Source organism: Nanorana parkeri, unplaced genomic scaffold, assembly GCF_000935625.1.
Source record: "Nanorana parkeri isolate BGI_ZX_2015 unplaced genomic scaffold, ASM93562v1 scaffold1123, whole genome shotgun sequence".
In the NCBI taxonomy this organism is placed as follows: domain Eukaryota; kingdom Metazoa; phylum Chordata; class Amphibia; order Anura; family Dicroglossidae; genus Nanorana; species Nanorana parkeri.
Genome location: NW_017307391.1, coordinates 558991 through 579583, shown reverse-complemented (window position 1 = coordinate 579583; position 20593 = coordinate 558991). Strand labels below are relative to the sequence as shown.

Below are 20593 nucleotides of genomic sequence, written 5' to 3'. Positions count from 1 at the left end.
AATTACAGAAAATTTTGAAAAAAAAAAAAAAGTTTTTTTTTTACAGTATGTTAGGAAACATGTATTATTACACAGTTTTTTGGTAAAATATAAAAGACCGGGTCACGTCGGGTAAATAGACACCAAACATGTCAAGCTTTAAAATTGCGCACACCCGCGAAATCGCAGAAAACTACCATACCAAAAATTGGCTATATGCGACACTTTAAAAGCTTTTACTGCTCATCAGTTTAGTGTTATCAGTGTTAGATGGCCCAAGAACTATTGCTCTCACTCCGACGTTCGCGGCGTAATCGTCTTTTTTGCACGTATGCGCCCCCGACGCATGTTTGCATGCATGTATGTATGGGTGGGGACCTTAAAACATTTTTTTTGTTTTTTTCTTCTTTTTTATGTGTAACTTTAAATTTTGGGGGGGGACTTAATTTTTTTTTCCACTAAACTTTATTGCTATCACATACGGGGGCTAATAAAACCCCCCTATGTGATAGCAAAATATGTGACTCGCCATGCTGATCCCGGGCTCGCACCGGGCACAGCGGAGCCCGGGATCAGCGGGACAACGGCGGAGGGTGAGAACCGATCGGCACCCCATACACGCGATCCGCCGGCTGTCGCTTGTATGGTAACAGGCATCGCTGCCTGTTTTTAAATATCGGCCATTTCCCGCTCGGAGAGGGGGCGTGTCTGAGCGGAGTCTAAAGACGCCCGCTCAGATCTAGAGAGCTCCGGGCCGGCCGTTTTTTTGAGAGGAGTTGTCTTAACGGGTATTTTGGCAGACTTGACAACATGAAGCGTGGTGGAGGTGGACTTTAAGAAAAACGCTCCTACTTCTTATATGCAGCTAAGTTTCTTATTATATTTATCACTAATATTACATTGTTACATCTATTTGTTATTACTTAATTAAATGTTTTATACAGTTTGATTTTACCTGCAAGTGTTTGTGGTTATCTCTCTTTGCACATTTCGAAACAAAACTCTAAACACATTCTAGTGATAAAAGATCAGGCATACAATATCCATAAGCCCATACACACTGGTAGAGCAGGGAACAGGCATACATTTTTAATTATGCAAAGCCTCATCCAAAAAGTTGTACTTCTCCTACTGTTGCAGCTGTAGGCAAATGAGAGACAGACTCTAAAGGAGAATAGGAAGAAGCATGTTCATGTCCCCTGCATTCTGAGTCCACTATCACAGAAGTGACTTTAGCCATGACATGGTTGTAGAAAACTCTTCTACAATTGTAGAGTGAGGACTCAAACTTAGGGGAGCTGGGGAAGACTGCAAGGAGTGTGTGGTCTTCAGCAGGGGGCAACTGTCTGGACTGTCAGAGTCAGGCTCCTGGACAGGTGCGACACAATCTGCCCTTGAGCTGTTAGTAGATTAGGAGCCCGCAGGACCTCTCCTTCTGCGCCTATCATCCCATACACTGCCAGTGTGTAAGATTGCAGGTCCCACAAAAGGTACTCAAAACCAGCTGCAGGAGCAGTGGAGGATATATGACCATCTGTGACCTCATCACTGTAAGGCAAAAGCAAGCCCGTGGCTTGTTTCTGCAGAGAAGCATGGTGGAGGTGGTGCAGGCTTTGGGTGGAAGGCGGGAAAGGCAATGAAAGCCTGCACAATGCAAACCATTCAGAACAATAGCATCAGCTAGCAACTGAACCTAGGGAGGATATGTGCAGCTGTTGTTAAAGTGTTTAAAGACTGGGTCTGAACGTGTGAATCGACTAGTCAATATTAGGGCAGAACGGAGAGTGGCAAGACTGGTACAAGACAACAGAAGGGCAACAGTGCAGTGTCGGATTCCTCGCATCACCTTTCAACATCTCGTGGCGTCACGAGGTGGCCCAACAAAGGTGTACGTTTAATAAACTGGGAAAGAGTGTGATAAGCAGTGAGAAGGCTTTTCTCACCTTAACAAAGTGAAAAGTCTAGAAAATGGTGTTTAATAACCAGTGATAAGTCAGGTAGGAACTGAAATATCTCACCTCTTCTCATCCTGGTGATAAGCACACAGAAAGTAATGGGAATGTACCTGTTTAATAAAGGGAGAAAAGTAGCGAACAGCCTTATCACTGGATAAGTATTGTGAAAAGTACCCTTGATTTAGCACCCTGTCAGACCTGGTGATAAAGGCTTTTTTCTTGTGAAACACTGAGCAAAGATACAGGAACTTGTCATAAACCTAGTTCCTTTAGGAACCTTCAGGAACAGTTAAAATAAAGCACAGATGCTCCTCTTCTGGATTTCTGACATTTTGGGACATGCCCAGGTAGGCTGAATGCTGATTGAAGCCTGTGACACACTGCAGGCGATATATATATATATGTACATATATTATATAATTAAATATATGATCTATATACAAGCGTTCAGACGTCTGTAGAGACGCCCGATCGCTTGTAATATGCGTGCGTTTGTGCGCCCCCCTTCCGTTGCCGCCGCTGCTGGCGATCCCGAGCTCCGCTGTGCTCGGACAAACTACAGTGTAGACAAGCTGCGGTGCGAAGTGGAAAGTTGAGATTTTTTCGCTTCGCCTGCAGTGTGTCACAGCCTTGAGGGGGAAAAGGAGGGAAGTCTGTCTTAATGTCTGTCTTAATGAGAGTGACAGTGGCAGTTTCAAGTCCCCTCACTGTATCTGTGTAGTGTGAGGTAAAGTTCAGTAAGGTCATGTGACCTTAGGGCTTGTTGTTGAAGGCTCAGTCTCCCTCAGAAACAGGCCCACCAAATTAAGCTTGAAGGATGTCTGGGGAGCATATTTACAGGCAGATGCAGTGAACATTGCACTCCACACATAACAGTCTGTAAGACCATTTCGCCACCATGGTCCGCCGTTTATAATGCATTAATACCTGCTGCTAGTGTGTTTGCACACACACAGTGCTGATGCACCTATCTCGGGACAGCAGGATTTTTTCAGGTACGTCAAACATTCTAATTTCCAGCATGTGTCAGAGTGCCCACTTACATTGCTTGGCTTCATCAGAGTGCCCCTTTAGAATGTTTAACCCAATCACTGCCTCGCATTGTGGCCGCCTCTGGTAGTTTGATTCATGTTTTTGTACTGGTACATGCTGAACAAATCGGAACATGTAAATCCTGCTTTTTAGCAATTTTTATCATTTTAACAGATAAATAACTGTTGCACTTTGCTATAGAGTTGCTTTGTAATATTGTTATTAGGTGGTTTGGCAGAGTAAACTATGATCCTGTCAGGAGGATTGTAGATTATGACAAAGGAGGTCAGTGTGCAGCTCAGTATACGTTCCCCGCATTGCTTTCTCTACTGATCACCTTGACGACTTATCTCAGCCTTTCAGAGCTGTTTCGTGTGATATGTTTTCTTTTCGCAGGTTAATAAACAGCCTCTGTGCAGCCAAGTAAAACAAAGTGATCTGCTGAGTAAAGTTAACTCATGATAAAGCTAGTTTTATCACGTTTTTCTAAACGTACACCAAAGTCATCTCGTGGAGTCATCTCGTGGCCCAACGAAGTACTGATGGGGTGGTCATAATAATCTGGCCACTCAGTGTATATATCTGATTTGCACTACACAGCGGCTGTGTAAGTTTGCTAATAAAAATAAAAAATCTGATTCCTATCAGTCAAAAACTGTTGTGATATGGTTCCTGCATGTGATGTTTTTTTTGTTTTGTTTTGTTTTTTACCTTTTATACATAGTATACCCAAAAACAGTTATGACATCTATATAATTGTAGTTCTAACTCAAGTTTTTATAAAGCATGACAAAAAGATAAAAAAAACTACCATATGTATTATAGCAAACCTTAGGTACTCCAAGATTCTTCGGATTATCAAGAGAAGCTTGTCCTTGTTTTCGGTCATGTTCTGCTGTGTCCCACTTATTTTTTTCTGTTGCAAAATGTTCAAAAGCTTCCTGGCATGACATCCTTGACTTTTCAAACACAATCTTCTTTGTACGTGGTACAACATAGAGTGTTGGAACAAGCTGCCTAGGCTTGAATTCACTTTCTTCTGAGAAGTCCAAAGAGGAGTCACTGCCTAGGAAAGGTAAAGAGATAAGCTTAAAGTGACACTAAACGAAGGAGATAAAACTTAAAAATGCATTCAAGTACCTTAATTATTAACAAAAATTTATCTTATTTGTGTATCACTCAGCTGCAGATCCTCAAATCATCTCTGAATTCATGCTGTCCTTCCTTCTGGAGGGTCGCTACTTTTGTTGCCCATGGTCCTTGAGTGTGTTGTAAAGTATCCACCATTCCAAACTCGCTTCCGTGATAGACTACAATCTCAATACAAATTAGTAAACTAAACGTGAAATTGTAGTCCATCATGGGAGCGAGCTTGGAGTGGTGGCTACTTTACAACACACACAGGGAACATAGGGACCAAAAGTAGTCACCCTCCAGAAGGCAGGACAGTGTCAGCACAAATTCAGAGATGATTTGAAAATCTACAGCTGCATTGTTAAGATTTAACTCCTGAGTTTGTCACTTTAAATAAAAGCCTGGAACATCATTTCTAGAATATTTTACATTCTTGGTTTCAAAACACAAAAAGTGAAATCACATACAGATATGCAATATTCCAACATAACAATGTGAGCTAAAATATGCAGTTTAAATTAAAGCATATTGCTAAATTTAAGCATGCTGCTAATCACAACGCTATTGGGGAATACAAATCCTGGTTTCCATGTATTTTTCAATTTCACTTTCATACATAGATGTATGTATGATCCACCTGCCCCCAAAACAATAGACAGAGCATATGCTTAACCTGTAAGCTTGGTGAGGAGGGCTTAAATTCTCAAACTTAAATTTTCTAATAATGAATCTAAACCAAACAAATATACACTGTTTAGGAAACTATTAACTGAAATTTTTGGCGAAGTGCTTACAGTCATCTGGTCTCCAAACAGCTGGCTCCAACTCTCTCAGCTATGCTTCCCTGAACTTCCTGTTGAGTACAAGTTTACAAGGGCCAGCCCAGTCTCCAGCAGCTGTTGAACTAGCTTTGAGAAGAAGGGAGCGGGGAGCAGGGCAGTGGCTTACTTTGTCTTGCTGCACCTGTGTGTTTGTGGAGCCCACACACAGCTTACTTGTTCCGTAGGACCCTGCTAGGGAAAAGCGCCATTCTAAAATAGGACATCAGGCCAGGTCTCAGGGGACCAGCCGATTTTGACGGAAGCGATTCAAAAGGAAGTGATTTAATCAGCATTTGAAAAAGCTTAAAAACCTTTTGACTTTAATATCACTTTAAAAGTAAAATGGAAACTCTAAGAACCATTTATAGATGTGTCCGACATTCACTATATATGTTGAAATGATCATGCTTTATACCAGTCTCTATAGGGTCCCATACACAAGTTTGCGTAAATATTGGCCTTGTAAGTTGGCAAGTTTATTGCATGTTACCCTTAAATTGTATGAAAACACTATACAGAAGACAAAATGGATGACAACCTGTGCAGAACAAAAACTTAAAAACACATCATAAAGCTTAGGAAATACAACAGATCATAAGTGTTTAGTTCTGCTTAAACTTAAGAGGGTACTTAGCAAAACTTAAGCGCACATACGTCATCACAAAATCCTGACTTCTTTTAGTCTTTAGTAGTGGGTAATAGATCTTGCAAAGCAAGACCATTAGCTGCAACAGGAACACATGGCAGGCAAACCTGCCCTGTGCTTTTATAGCAGTATTTGCAAAATGCTAATCTGTGAAAACCGCTTTTTATACTTTAGAAATTGTTACTGAATTTGCTTTCTGTACTCCAACACATGAAGGTAATGGACAAAAGTGCTAGGACTTTTTGCCGCACAGCCCCTGGATACCAATACAGCAACTTCCAGACTTATAGACACTGGATAAGAATGTTGGAATTTGAAGTTTTACTGTCAAGTATGCTGTAAAGTGCACATCTAAGGTCAAAGTAAGTGACTTCACAGCTTCTCTAGCCAATAACCTAGCATGTTCATTGATATCCTTTTTTGTTTATAGATACTTCTGCAACTTGGCTGTAATGCTTCTAGGTGTCCATCAGATAACTAACTTGCATTGCATGGACACAGAAGCAATTCACAAATATAAAAGAATGCACACAATAGTAAAGAGAAAATAAATTTGACCATGATTGAGGTTGATTGAGGTTGCTTTAAGTTTGAACTGCAACCCCTCTAGGCGTGTAAAGGCACGATTGCAAACCGCGAGAATCGCGGCAAACTGCGCATGCGCGAGAATCGCGGCAAACGGCGCATGCGCGAGAATCGTGGCAAACTGCGCATGCGCGAGAATCGCGGCAAACTGCGCATGCGCGAGAATCGCGGCAAGGTGCGCGGGAAAACGCACAGGAAGTGAGGTAGCTGTCTGTGAGCCTTGGGACTATAAAAGGAGGAGCCAGCCTCTCTGGCATTGCTGATGGTCTTGTCAGCTTAGTGTTGTGCCTGTGTTCTGTATCTGTTACATTAGCCTGCTTCGACTCGGATTGCTCTGGACTATTCTCTGCTTGCTGCCAGCCCCTGACCTCGGCTTGTTTCCTGGATATTGAGTTTGCCTTACGATTTTTGTACCTCGCCTGCCCGACCGGATTTGACCTTGGCTTCATGACATCTCTTCACTGTTGTCTCCACGCAGTGGGTGCTTCCAGCCTACGGCACTCGTGCTCCTCGTTGCCCTGCACCCTTCTGTTCCCAACTCCAGGGGTCGCAGGACACGATTCGCAAGAGACGCCTCCCCATCTTCCAGTCTCAGCCTTAGGTACGTGATAAGGCGTCTGCACACATTACCTGTAGCAGTTTGCAAACCACCTTCCCCCCTTTATCCATGTAACAGGATATCTTTAAGCCTCAACTTTTGGATGAAATGGTAAAATTTATATCAAGTTTTTTCAGGAAAAAACTGGGCACATGAACCATTCTAAAAAAAACTACTGATAATGATTGAAGGCTCACTTTAACCCCAGAAAAAATGCAGTGTGTGTTAAAAAACAACAACCATACATTACATCTCTGCAGTACATATACATTTCTTATTTTTATATTTTAACCTTGATGGTATAGAAAAACCCCCCCACTATATTGCCAAAAGTATTTGGACGCCTGGCTTTACACGCACAAGAACTTTAATGGCATCCAAGTCTTAGTCCGTAGGGTTCAATATTGAGTTGGCCCACCCTTTGCCACTATAACAGCTTCAACTCTTCTGGGAAGGCTGTCCACAAGGTTTAGGACTGTGTCTATGGGAATGTTTGACCATTCTTCCAGAAGCACTTTTGTGAGGTCAGGTACTGATATCTGTAAAAAATAAGTCAAGGCAACTGGATTTGCTGTATTTTTGTTGAAGACGTTTCACTGGTCATCTAACCAACTTTCTCAATTCAGAATGACTTGTACAAAAATTCTCTATGGGAATAAATAAATGTTGTTCCAATCCACATAATCTTCAACATCAGGTACTGATGTTGAACGAGAAGGCCTGGCTCGCAGTCTTCGCTCTGTCATTTTACGTGGCTGAGTTGCTTTTGCTCCCACTTTGTTATAATACCACTAACAGTTGACCGTGGAATATTTAGTAGCAAGGAAATTTCACGGATAGACTTATTGCACAGGTGGCAACCTATCACGGTACCACGCTTGAATTCACAGAGCTCCTGAGAGCGACCCATTCTCTCACAAATGTTTGTAGAAGCAGTCTGCATGCCTAGGTGCTTGATTTTATACACCTGTAGCCATGGAGGTGATTGGAACGCCTGAATCCAATGATTTGAAGGGGTGTCCCAATACTTTTGACAATATAGTGTACCTGATGATCTGCCAGAAATGCATTGAGCTCTTAAGTCGTGTTGCCAACACACAATATTTTTGTGGACTAAGCAGTTTTAACCTTACCTAATCAGCTTAATTAGTTATGAATGTCTGCATTTTTGTGTTCTTAGAACTGTCCCTGAATACTGAGAACAGCCACATGTTTTGGATACCTGTCTACAGAACCTTTTTAATTCTTAGAAATGTTCATGAATTGTAACATCAACTTCACATTAAAATCCTATTTTTGAAAGGGAATGTTAAAGTAAAACTAAATTGTGCATATTTGCACATTATGGCATATTTACCTGCTAAAGGGATCCCTAGAGTGCTGTGATGTCTGTGCTTATCCTTGTTGCTCTGTTGCCAGAACTTTCATTTTCTCCCTGTCTTCTTATGGGTTTGGAGTCTTTGGCCATCCGGAATGGCTGGGCCAGGATGATGTAACTTCCTGCATCTGCAGATTCTGAGATTGTACACCGAGTTACGCATTAGCGGTTGTCAGGGTACAATTCATTAATAAATTCTAGCAGGCAGGTGGTGAAATTGTATGGCAGAAGAGAAATATACCTACCTGATAGCAATTTTATACTGCCCAAGTTTAGTCCTGCTTTAATGCCCAACTCCAGACTCAGTATTTTTTTATTTTGGCCCTTTGCGTGCCTATTGTTATGCTAATAACCCAAAAGCGACTTCCAGTTTTATACTTACCTTTCACAAAATCTTTACTCCTGCTCTGTTCAATGCTTCCACCACCACTTCCTCAAGGACAACAATCCCTGTTGAGTGCCTTTGCCCAACTTTGTTTTTAGTGTGAACCATTGATAAGTAACATGTCCTCTGGTGAAGAGTAGAGAAAGCTTAATCAATCCAAATACAGTACACTTCATGTCCAGGTCGAATTTCTCCAGTGTAGCCCATAAGTAGTTACACTCGACATTGTGAAAGGCTTTGGCAGCCACAAGATCAAGTATGATTCTGACACCCTTGTCTTCTAAAGGGATATGAAGGTTTAGGTACGGTCTTCTAATGTTGAAGGCTGTGAATATATTTGGGATAAATCCCGAGAGGTCCTGGTGAGTTACCTACAACTCTAAGCAGCCAGTTGGCAAGGACTTTGCTATGATCTTTATGTCAGAAGGTGAGAAATGTGTCTGTAGAAGTCTAGTTGTGTAGACTCCTTTCCCAGTTATGGAATGACCACTGCTACTGTATGTCCCTTAGCAGGGTTGAGTTCCCCTGTGTCTGCTGCCACCATAAAGGTGTACAGAAGTCCAGGAAGAGGTTCTTGACCATGTTTTGAATATATTCTGGCCTCTAGACCATCTAGTCCTGGGTCAAGGCAATGACACTAGTGCCACAGATATGTCTTCCAATGTGAATGGGGCATCTAGGGAGCTATGTTCTTGATGATCAAAACTAGGAAGAGTTAAGGCCGATAGAAAGTCTGCCTGGTCTAGTTGGCATTTTGAGTGATATATAGATTAGAAAAAAAAACCTTCTGTTAGCATTTCAGTTGTGGAAATGACTGATCAACCAACAGAACAATATTTCCTAAAAAGGCTAAGAGATGATCAACCGCCTCCCTTTCTTCAAGTATTTATGTTTTATGTGTTGGAAATGCCACAGCATACTGATTGTATTACTGACTGTATCTATGTCTTTTGAGCAGTAGATGGCACTGTAGTGCAATGCTAGTCTAAGTTAGTTTTCTATGTACATACTTATCTATGATAAATAGTAGGGATGTCCCGATACCGATACTAGCATCGGTTTAGGGACCAATACAGAGCATTTTGACAAGTACTTGTCAAAATGCCCCGATACATAGCGCCGATGCTTGCACTATTTTTTTCCTTCTTTACCTTCTGGCTGCTGTGTGGGAAAGCAGTGGCGAGTAAGCGCTGGTCCGGTGGGAGGAGCTCCAGGTGGGGTCCTAATTTAGCTGGCCGGCGACTGCCCAGAGGACCCCTGACACGTGCGGCACCTCTGGGCAGTCGCCGGCCTGCTAAACTAGGGTGAAAGGGCAGACCTTTGACCCTTGGAAAAGTACTTGCCTGGTTGTAAGTACTCACTGAGGCTAGCATCATGCCAGGGCACATGAATACAGCCTTGCTGTGTCCCCAAAGATTGTGTGGAGAAGACAGAGTGGAGCACAGGGAGAGGAGGAGTCCACGTCTGAAAGCCTAAAACTGCTGTGCTTAACAAGTTATTGCCAATTCCTGTACAGTGTCCACCAATATAGGTGTTCTACAGGAAATAGTCTAAAGCAGAGCCATAATGGCTAAATTGATCTTACAAAAAATATTGGTGAGTGGTGGAAAAAAATGGCTCAAAAGGGACAAATAAATGAGAAAAGGGCCAAAGACACAGTGAGAAAAGGAAGAGTAGAGAACCTGCTGCAGTAAAAGTGCCCCCTAGGGAACACACCTTCTCAGTGGCACGGGAGACTCATCACTGGTGAGTCTTCCGTGCCAGTTTGTAATCAGAGTCCAGCTTAATGCTGGAACTGGTTGAGATCACTACAATGAATTTCCAGATCTGGGGGTTTGGTGTGACACCATACAAGCAGCAAGGTCAAGCAGTGAAAATGGAAATGTTGTACTGTCAAATTCCTATCTCTGATTTCATTGAAGAACACGAGAGGTCAACCAGAAAATGTGTGTTATAGTGCCAATTGCAAGAGTAGGATGCTATGTGCTAGGTGGCGGCGTAACCCTTCACTTACCAGAGAGTCAGTTACTAGAAAGAAGTAAAAGGAAAAACCATAACCATGGCAAAAGGCCAAACAGCAAAAGTGGTGGAGAGAGAAAAGAATTTTACAGTGATGGCAAACATTAAATTTTCTCTTTTGTTTACTAAGGAACACAGTCTTTTATCAACAGATAAGCCAGAGCTGGTGGGACATGTACAAGCATTACCCAAATGAGGAGGTTGTCAAAATCACCAAGAACAATAAGGTGAGCCCTATTTCCAAACAGTGAACAGTATCATACTGCTGCCTATGAATGCTTACAGCCAACACTATCAACCGATGCAGCCACACCCACCTCGAAAGATCTGGTAAAAGTATGTGAACAAAGGACTAAGTCGCAGCTTTACAGACTGACTAAAAGCCTATGAAGCACTAAGTGCCCAGGTAAACAGTGGTTTCTTATCCTTAATAGCAGCTGCCTGAGTCTATCCTATATATGTCTACATATTTTGGAAGAACAAGCCCCTATTTGTGACTATGAACAAGGAGTCCCCAACTTTGAAGAGAACAATGTGACCTAAAAGGTACAACCTAAAGCTGGCCAAACACAAATAGATTATTTTACATTTAGACTGCAGGCTGAACAAAAAAATATACCAGTTTCCTCCATCCAAGCTAAAAAAAAAAAAAGTGCACGGACAAATCACTTGCTGTGGCTATTGTATTCTGTCAGCCGGCAGATGTCGAAAACATGAACAGTGACTGCAATTGATTGGCTGCTATTCAGCTGAAGTCCAGCTACTTCAACAAAAGTCAACTAAGTGTCACAAAAAAGGCAACCTTCTTTGACAATGCTAACAGTCTCTAATACTATTGGTTCTGATGAAGGAGGCGTGACCTCGGAAACGCGTCAACCAAGAAGGACAGATAGCCGGCTGGCTAAGTCTGCTTTCACCTGATCTGTTTATGCCTGTTATTTATCTCCCTTTGTGAGTATATTTTCAACTGTTTTTATTCTATTTTATTAAAAAGTTTTACACAAAGTTTGGACAAATTACTGGGAGGGACTGGGCATGACCCAGCTGTATTGGTCCATGTTGGGACGAATGACAGAATATATGGAAGATGGAGGATCCTTAAAACATCAATTTAAAGAACTAGGTTGCAAGCTGAAGGGAAGGACCTCCAAGGTAATATTCTCTGGAATATTGCCTGTGCCATGCGCAAAGCAGGACAGACAGCGGGAGCTTAGAGAACTAAATGAATGACTGAAGACCTGGTGTAGGAGGGAAGGCTTTGGGTTTCTAGAGCACTGGGCCGACTTTTCATTGGGGGTACAACCTATATGCTAAAGATGGTCTGCACCTAAATGGAAGGGGAGCTGCTGTTTCGAATCGGGTAAGGGGCCTGGAGAGTCGCTGGTGGTTGGGAATAGAGAGTAGGAAGTGTCGTAGTTGGAGGGCACTCCAGCGGTCTAATGGAGGGTCTGTCAGGTTGGTAAGCTTGTCGACCGATAACCACCGGTCAGAGTAGTGCAGGTCATAGATACGGAACTTGTTGGCTTCTCGAAGGCGACGGAAACGAGGATCTTGAACACCGGGCGGGAAGTCTTGGTCACCAATGACTGGGGTCAGGGGTGAGGGGAAAGGGGAGATGTCCGTGGAGCGAAAAAGCGATCTGGAAAGTAGAATTGTGGGCGCAATGGTAGGGTGGGAGCGCACAGCGGGTGACAGGGGCACAGAAATCCAAGGCAAGCCAGCTAAGGCTGGACTGGTGTCCTCTTCCTCCATGCCCACCCACTGTTTGGTTGTCCGGTGGCAGCACCAATCCCATACACGTGCAAGGTGAGCCGCCCTGTAGTACTTGGCCAAATCCGGGAGCCCGATACCTCCCCTGTCCTTGGGTAAGGTAATTGTGCTGTATCGGATTCTGGGGGGGTTATAGGACCACAGGAAGGCCGTGAACATTTGGCGTAGGCGTCGAAAGAATATCGGTGGGATGCGGATTGGGAGAGCCTGGAAGAGATAGAGGATCCTAGGCGGGGTCGTCATCTTGATGGCATTGCAGCGGCCAAACCAGGAGAGAGACAATGAGTGCCAGGACAGGAGGTCTTGCTTGGTTTTCAGGAGTAGAGGGGCAAAGTTGGAATCATAGAGTCGAGCGGGGTCAGCTGTAATAGAGGTACCAAGGTAAGTCAGGGCGTCCGTTGACCAGGTAAAAGGAATGGAGGAGCGCAGATGTTCCATCTCTGCCTGGGGAAGGGAGATGTTGAGAGCAGCTGATTTTGAAAAATTTATTTTAAAGTTGGAGAGGGAGGCGTAGCGATCCAGCTCTCGCATAAGAATTGGGAGGGATGAGCAAGGGTCAGATATAAAGAATATCAAGTAATCTGCAAAGGCGGCTACTTTATGCTCACTTGAGCATTTCAGTAGGCCACGTAAGGCGGGGAGGGACCATATGTGGCAAAGGAAAGGTTCAAGGGTAAGGATGAATATGAGCGGGGAAAGGGGGCATCCCTGTCTGGATATGGAGAAAAACTCAGAGCGGACCTCGTTCACACGGACGGCAGCCGACGGGGACGAGTAGAGTGCAAAAATCCACCGCAACATGTTAGGACCTAGGCCTATGTGGCGAAGGGTAGTCTGGAGTAAACGCCACTCCACCCTGTCAAACGCTTTCTCTGCGTCGGTGGACAAGAGCATTAAGGGCGACGAGGAGGATCGGGCATGGTGTATCACATTTAGCACTCTGGTAGTGTTGTCCCTAGGCTCCCGTCCCAGGACGAAGCCCGCTTGATCCAAGTGCACCAGGCCAGGGATGTGTGGGAGCAGTCTGTTGGCCAAAATTTTTGCAAAGATCTTCAGGTCCAAATTGAGGAGGGCTATGGGGCGGTAACTACTACATTGGGATGGGTCTTTGCCTGGTTTGGGTATGACCGCTATGTGAGCGCGAAGGGAATCACTAGGGAGAGAGGAGCCTGATAGGAGGGAATTGTATGCCCATTTGTCTCCATGCTTGTCTGATGATTTCCTCCTTCACAGCAAAAAAGTGCACCCTACATAGGACATCTCTGGGTGCGGATGGTGTAGGAGGGCGCGCACTGTTGACCCTGTGGACCCGGTCAAGCTCCAAGGCTGCGTCGTGGGCTTTACCCAGCAGGGTGTTAAGAATGGCAGCCACAGTGTCTCTTAGGTGAATGCCGGTCATGGCCTCTGGAATACCACGCAGGCGAATGTTATTCCTACGATTCCGGTTCTCTGAATCATCCAGGCGAAGGTGCATGGACATCAGGCGTGTGTTGGTCAATTGCACGTCTGCCTCCAGGGCCTCCACGCGAGCCGACAGGGAGGTGGTGGCTGTTTCCACTGAGGTGACACGGTCATCCACTGCTTCAATGCGGTGGGTGAGGTCATGGAGTTCCTTCTTTAGGGCCGCAAGAATAGAGGATGCCATACTATCAAGGTCCCTTTTAGTGGGTAGCTGCGGCAGCAGGCCCTGCAGGCCGCTCTCACCCTGTGTATCCAGGCTCAGCGCGTATGCGGATAGAGAGGGACTGGGCGGGGAGTCCGGGCACGAGATGTCCTGTGACCGGCTCGAAAGCCCTGAGCATTTCAGATCTCGGGGCTCTCCCTGATCAGGTATTGAGATCGCTGTGCTTCGTCCCTGTTTCTTCTAGGGGAGAGGTTCATGGGAGGGTTGAAGGAGTATTTAAACTAGGATCAAGGGGGGAGGGAAAGATGCAACATAATGGGGCAGATATATCAAACAGGGGTTGGGCTATAATGGAGGGTGGAGCAGGGGAAGATGGGGGGAGGGAAATCAAACTAGATAAGGAAATTCCCATGTTGCACACAAACATTGGAGATGATGGTACTGATTGTACTACAGCAAAAGATATAGCAATTACAAGTATAAAATGTAAAAATGGCTTGAATTGTTTGTTCGCCAATGCCAGAAGTCTGCACAGCAAATTGGGAGAACTGGAAGCTTTGGTGCATGAGGAGAACTATAACATCATTGGTATTGCTGAATCTTGGCTTGGTTCTTCACATGATTGGGCTGTTAATATTCCTGGTTATACTCTCTTTCGAAGAGAAAGGGTAAAACGAAAAGGTGGCGGGGTTTGTCTCTATGTGAGGAGTGATCTTAAAGTGAGTGTGAAAGAGGACTTTGGGGGGGGAGGGGGGGGGCGTGGCCTGGTGCTGAAGAAGATGGACGCTTAACTCCAGAGCTCTGTCTACTGATATCCCGAGCAAAGCTACATTTCCCTGCCTTGGACTACTATGGGAAAAATAGGCAGACAGGACGGAAGGTCCAGATCTCCTGGGTCGGAAGGGACCCAACTGAGTCGTCAATTCCCTGAGATGTTCCACACAGAGGCCAGAAAATCTAAGCACACGATCTTCCAATATGGCGATGACCGCGACTAGCCCGCCTGCTACAACGCCTCAGGCTCTCATGGAACCGGGCTCGGTGTCATCCTACATTCAACAACTACCTACCAGGTCAGACTTAACACTCCTCGCAGGCGACATTAAAGAAGCCCAGAGCTCGGCGGTCTCCGAACTCAAGCAGGACATTCGGCATATAGGCCGTAGGCGGCGGAACAGGCCGGAGTTGAGAGAGATGCTGCCATCCACTCTCTGAGGGCCCATCAAGAGACCACCACACGTTCGATGATTGATATGCGCCGCCATATGGAAGACCTCGATAATAGAGGACGCCGCCAACATCTGAGTCCGTGGGATCCCTGAGACGGTTCTGCCTGAATTCATTAAGACGGCCCTGACTGACATCTTTAACGATCTATTACACCGCCCGCCTGAATCGCCCATTGACTTTGTGAGAGCACACAGGGCGCTACGACCCCGCAACCTACAAGATGACATCCCGAGGGACGTCATCTGCTGCCTACAGAATTTCCCACTGAAAGAAGAGATCTTGCAACGGGCCCGGGCCAAGACAGTGATCAAGTATGACGGCAACGAGGTAAAACTCTTCCAAGACCTGTCCAACATCACCCTGCAACAACGTAGAGCATTACGCCCGCTATTAGACCACCTGCGCAACCATGGCATTGCATACCGCTGGAAGTTCCCATTCTGCCTGTCCGCATTACATAGAGGCAGAGCTGTTACCCTGCGCCTACCTAAGGAAGCGGGACAATTCTGCTCACAACTGCACATTCCGACCATTCAAGTCCAAGATTGGTACGAAGACCTCAGGATGCATGCTGCAGCCGAGAAGCTCAGTCGCAGGCGGGAAAGGTCACCACTGGAGACAGACCCCACTAGAAGCCCCGGAACCATGGAGAGAGAGAACAATGTCGGAGGGCCCCCGCTACCCCACCTTATCGTACCGATCGCCGGTTGGACATCATGGCGGAACGAGATCAAGATGGCGAGACACACTCATTCCTAGGCACGGAACCAAGTGGCCCGAGACTGTTTTTCCAGAACTTTTCCTGTTAACTTAGTTGGACACTGGGATCCTTACCTCGGACGGTTGTGGAGCTTGAATCCCTACTCAAGTGTGCTCCGCAGTGATGTACACGCAGATAGCTGAGAATGTTGGAGTTGCATTGTTTTCGTTTTTATGTTTCTAATTGTTCGTGTCTTGCCGTTGCAGGATCCTCACTGGCGGGCATCCTCACTGGCGGGCAGATACGTGAACCGGCCGTCTAGAAGGCGATACCTCAGAGCGGGGGGATTGGAGGGCGGCGGTTTGGGGACCTGTCGACCAGGGAGGAACTGTACAGTAAGGGAATACACAAACGCCTTTGATGCTATAGGTGATTAGACTTCCGTGTTACACACTCCAGTTAGAGTGAGCGCAGTTTTATAGACCCTCGCAGGTGGACACAAAAATCCCGGGAGTTTATACTGTTTATATCATTTATATTGTTTACTAATCTAAGGGAGGGTTCACATGCTGGGTACACACATCCCCGATGTCAGCCTACTGTTAGGACTACTAATATACCAAAGTATTATTAAGGCGGAGGGGTTACGCCTAGATGGGTGCTACCTCCACTCACCCCATGAAGATACACCATACAGTATAGCAGGATTTAGAAAAGACCCTAAGTGTTTCTCGGGAATTTGGGAGACGACCAAATGGAGTTGATTGTACCAATCTTGATCCATCTCATCCAGAAAGCCAATCCCATCCCCCCAGAGTGAGGCAACAGTGTGTGGCACTAGCTGCTACCCACAAGATTGATTGCCCCCTACGAAGACCCCTTGATCTCTCCACCTTCTTCCCTCCCCTAGGCCCCTGGGTTACGCCTCATTGACCATATCAGTAGATATCCTGAGGTCTTGTTGACGTAGCGGAGCTCACACACCCACTCCCACCACTTTCACTCCGGCCCCCACCCCGTGAGGTGTAAATTTAAGGGATCCATACTAGTGAGCCCTACCCCTTGTGCCCCTGTCACCAAACCTTCAACGGGAACACCATGCCGTCTATAACAGAACTAGTAGTGATGTCCTGAGAAGCGAACACTTATCTTAGGAGATCTAAAGAAAGCCAAGAAATCGGTGGCCTTTATTCAAGAGACTCATTTCCGCACAGGGACAATACCCAAGTTTTCGAACCCACATTACCCTCTAGTGTATCATGCAACTTCTTCAAATAGTAAATCTAAAGGTGTTTCAATTTTGTTCCACAGATCACTGACATTCGACCTGTCGGACTCCGTATCGGATAGCGAGGGTAGATATCTAATCCTGAAAGGGAAACTCAATGACATACCGGTGACACTGGCGGCGGTGTACTTACCGAACACACGCCATGCAACGTTTCTTGCCAAATTTTTGACACTTCTATCTGACTTCACAGAAGGTATGTTGATCATGGGGGGGTGACTTCAATGCCCCCCTCAATCCTATCCTAGATACTTCCAATGGCAAAACATATTTGCCCTATAGGACTCTTAAGTTCATGAAAAAGAGGTTGTCATCCCTGAACCTGTGTGACGTGTGGAGGACCCTGCACCCAGACGGAAGGGATTACACCTATTTTTCACCACCCCATGCTAAATACACACGCATTGACTACCTATTTATCTCCCAACCAGACCTGCCAAAAAACTTAAAACCTCAACTATTGGACTAATGACCTCCTCTGACCATGCCCCAGTCATAATGACGCTATCCCTGACCCCAGCCGTGAAGCGGCAATCCGCATGGAGATTCAATCCATCTTTGCTCGCCGACAAATCCGTCACGTTACAAATACAGCAGAACCTGAAAGAATATTTTGCTTTCAATACAGCAGCTGACACGGCTCCCGCTTACATATGGGAAGCCCATAAATGCTTCATAAGGGGAAGATTTATGGACTATGCAGCACAAGACAGGAAACAGAGGCAGAAAAACGTGACGGATCTTCTGGCCCGCATAGCTGGATTGGAACAGTCTCACAAACAAACCCTAGCACACCAAACGCTTCTGGACTTAACCACTGCACGGAAAGACCTAAAAAATATACTGGGGTTTAAAATTCGAAGAGCCTACACCTTACGCACTGGCCTCTACTATGAAGGGTGACATAAATGTGGCAAACTGCTAGCTAGAGAGGTCAAATCTCAACTACAAGCCTTTAATATCCCACAAATTCAAAAGAGTAATGGCTCTATGACCAACTCTCCCCCCGACATCGCAGAACGGTTTAGGGAGTACTACTACCAATTATATAACCAACGCATGGGACCGGCCCAAAATAAAAACTTAGCCTAAGAATCAATCCAAGCTTACCTCACCGACTCAGATATGCCCAAATTAGTTAGGGAGGTGGCGCAGGCTCTGGAACAAGGAAGAACTCAGGCGCACAATTGCCCAAACCGATGTGGAGAAGGCATTCGACAGGGTCTCATGGGAATTCATGTTTGCAGTTCTAAGGCATATTGGACTCCAAGACCGAATGATGGGCTGGATCCAGGCCATCTATTCGAGACCGATGGCAAGGGTTAAGACGACAGGTTGTTTGTCCCATTGTTTCCCTGTCTCAAATGGCACCCGCCAAGGTTGCCCCCTTTCCCCCACACTTTTCATCCTAACACAAGAACCCTTCATCAGAATGGTTCTTAAAGACCCACAAGTGCGAGGGGTAAAGATAGGGGGAGGAGAGCACAAAATAGCGGCATTTGCAGATGATCTGCTATTTTTTCTAACCGACCCGACCAACTCACTGCCTAGATTGATGACAAGGTTTGAGACCTACTCCTCACTTTCCAACCTGAAAATCAATTTCAGCAAATCTGCGGTGCTTAGTGTCTCCACACCCGCCTCCCTCACAGAGCCCCTAAGACGTAGCTACCCATTCCAATGGAATAACTCCTCCATTAAATACTTGGGGATACATCTCCCGGCCAATCTTCTGACCATATTCTCACTTAATTTCCAACCATTACTGAACAGACTTAAAACTGACCTCCAGAAGTGATGCACGCTCACTTTCACCTGGTTTGGTAGAGTGGCTATACTTAAAATGAATTTACTCCCGAGGCTACTGTACCTTTTCCAAACAATCCCCATTACCCTCCCGAGATCGTTCTTCCAGAGCCTACGAGCCGCCTTCTCTCAATTTGTCTGGAAAGACAAGAGACCGAGACTGTCCTGGGACTTGCTACAAAGCCCCAAGACCAATGGGGGTCTTGCGGTGCCAGACCCTTACAGATACTACCAGGCATTGCATCTAACTTAGGATCATACAGTGGCATAACCAACAGACACCGAAAATCTGGGTGACCATAGAACAGAGCTGGTTCCCGAACCCGATCTCTTCCATGGTGTGGCTTCCAGACCCTGACAGACCAGTGCTTAATCCCCCACACCCATTAATTTCAGCGACGCTAAGGGAATTTCCGACCCTACGAAGGAAACGGACTCTTACTACAGCCAACAGTCAATTAACACCGATACTATATAACCCGGCCTTTCATCCGGGGGAGACCCCAGAATTCCGACAATACTGGGCCACGGACACACCACTTACAGTGACACTGTTTTTTCGAGATCAGCAGTTTCTGGAGAGAAACGACCTCACGCACCTGGCACAGAAAGGCAACATTCCGTGGTGGATATACCTCCCAGAGCACGTTGCTACATGACACACAGACCCATAAGACAAACAAAATTCGTCGGCGATGGGAAAAAGAACTACAATTCTCCTGGACAGACGAAGACTGGAGTGACATTTGTCGAACGCTGCACACCAGCTCAGTAGTAAGACCCATGAAACAAATACAAGATATTGACCCACTGGTACAGGACACCACATATATTACATAAAATCTACACACCAGTACCAGGCACGTGCTGAAGATGCCAGGGAGGGGTTGGCACTCTCCTACATGTCTACATGTCTTCTGGACCTGCCCAGACCTTCCCACATATTGGACGACAGTTCACAACGTTACCTCCCAGGTCACAGGACAGACAATAAACTTTACGCCGACTAATTTTCTACTGTCCGACCCCACAAACGCTCTAGGCTCAAGCAAATCGCTACAACATCACATGATTAACGCAGCCCGCTCAATGATACCGAGACATTGGAAAGAGAGGAGGCCACCCTCGCTGTCCGAGTGGATCCGACAGGTCGACCATATACATGAGCTGGAAGAGCTGCTCTTCACAAAAAGAGATGCCCTGAGCAAATTCCTACGTATCTGGGCATGCTGGCATCATTTTACCAATTCCCCAGAGTATCAGTCTCTCAAATCTGAATCGTGATCAACCACGATGACACTAAGAGTGAAGGGCACTGACAGGAGATCATGGAACTAGGTTGGCTACACTGGCATACCCGTATTCTTGATGAGTGTACTACGAGTGTTCATCGCAGGACCAACCTATGATTCACAAGTGGTCCCCGAGCAGTCTACATCTTGCATCTAATAATAATTTCTATACACTTGTCTGTGAAATTGAACTGTTTACCTGCATATATCTCAATTATTCTCAGAGTAATTGGATGCATCTAGCTCTAGGCTAGATGAACCCTTTATAACTGAGGGTAACTGAGAGCAGATGTGTTTGAACCCAAAGACGTGGATCCCTTCCCTTCTTCCCCTCCCCCCTTCCTCCCCCCC

At 45.6% G+C, this 20593-nt stretch overlaps 1 protein-coding gene across 1 annotated transcript in view; it reads right to left on the bottom strand.

The window, feature by feature from the left end:
• Positions 1-3796: 3796 nt before the first annotated feature.
• The window catches only part of LOC108796480 (lysine-specific demethylase 4B-like), a gene marked incomplete at its 3' end in the record, with an annotated part of 142871 nt that continues 126074 nt past the window's right edge, over positions 3797-20593 (bottom strand). Inside the window, exon 10 of the mRNA XM_018567970.1 lies at positions 3797-4032. Within this exon, the coding sequence (XP_018423472.1) occupies positions 3797-4032 (236 nt within the window). The remainder of the gene's footprint in view (positions 4033-20593) is intronic.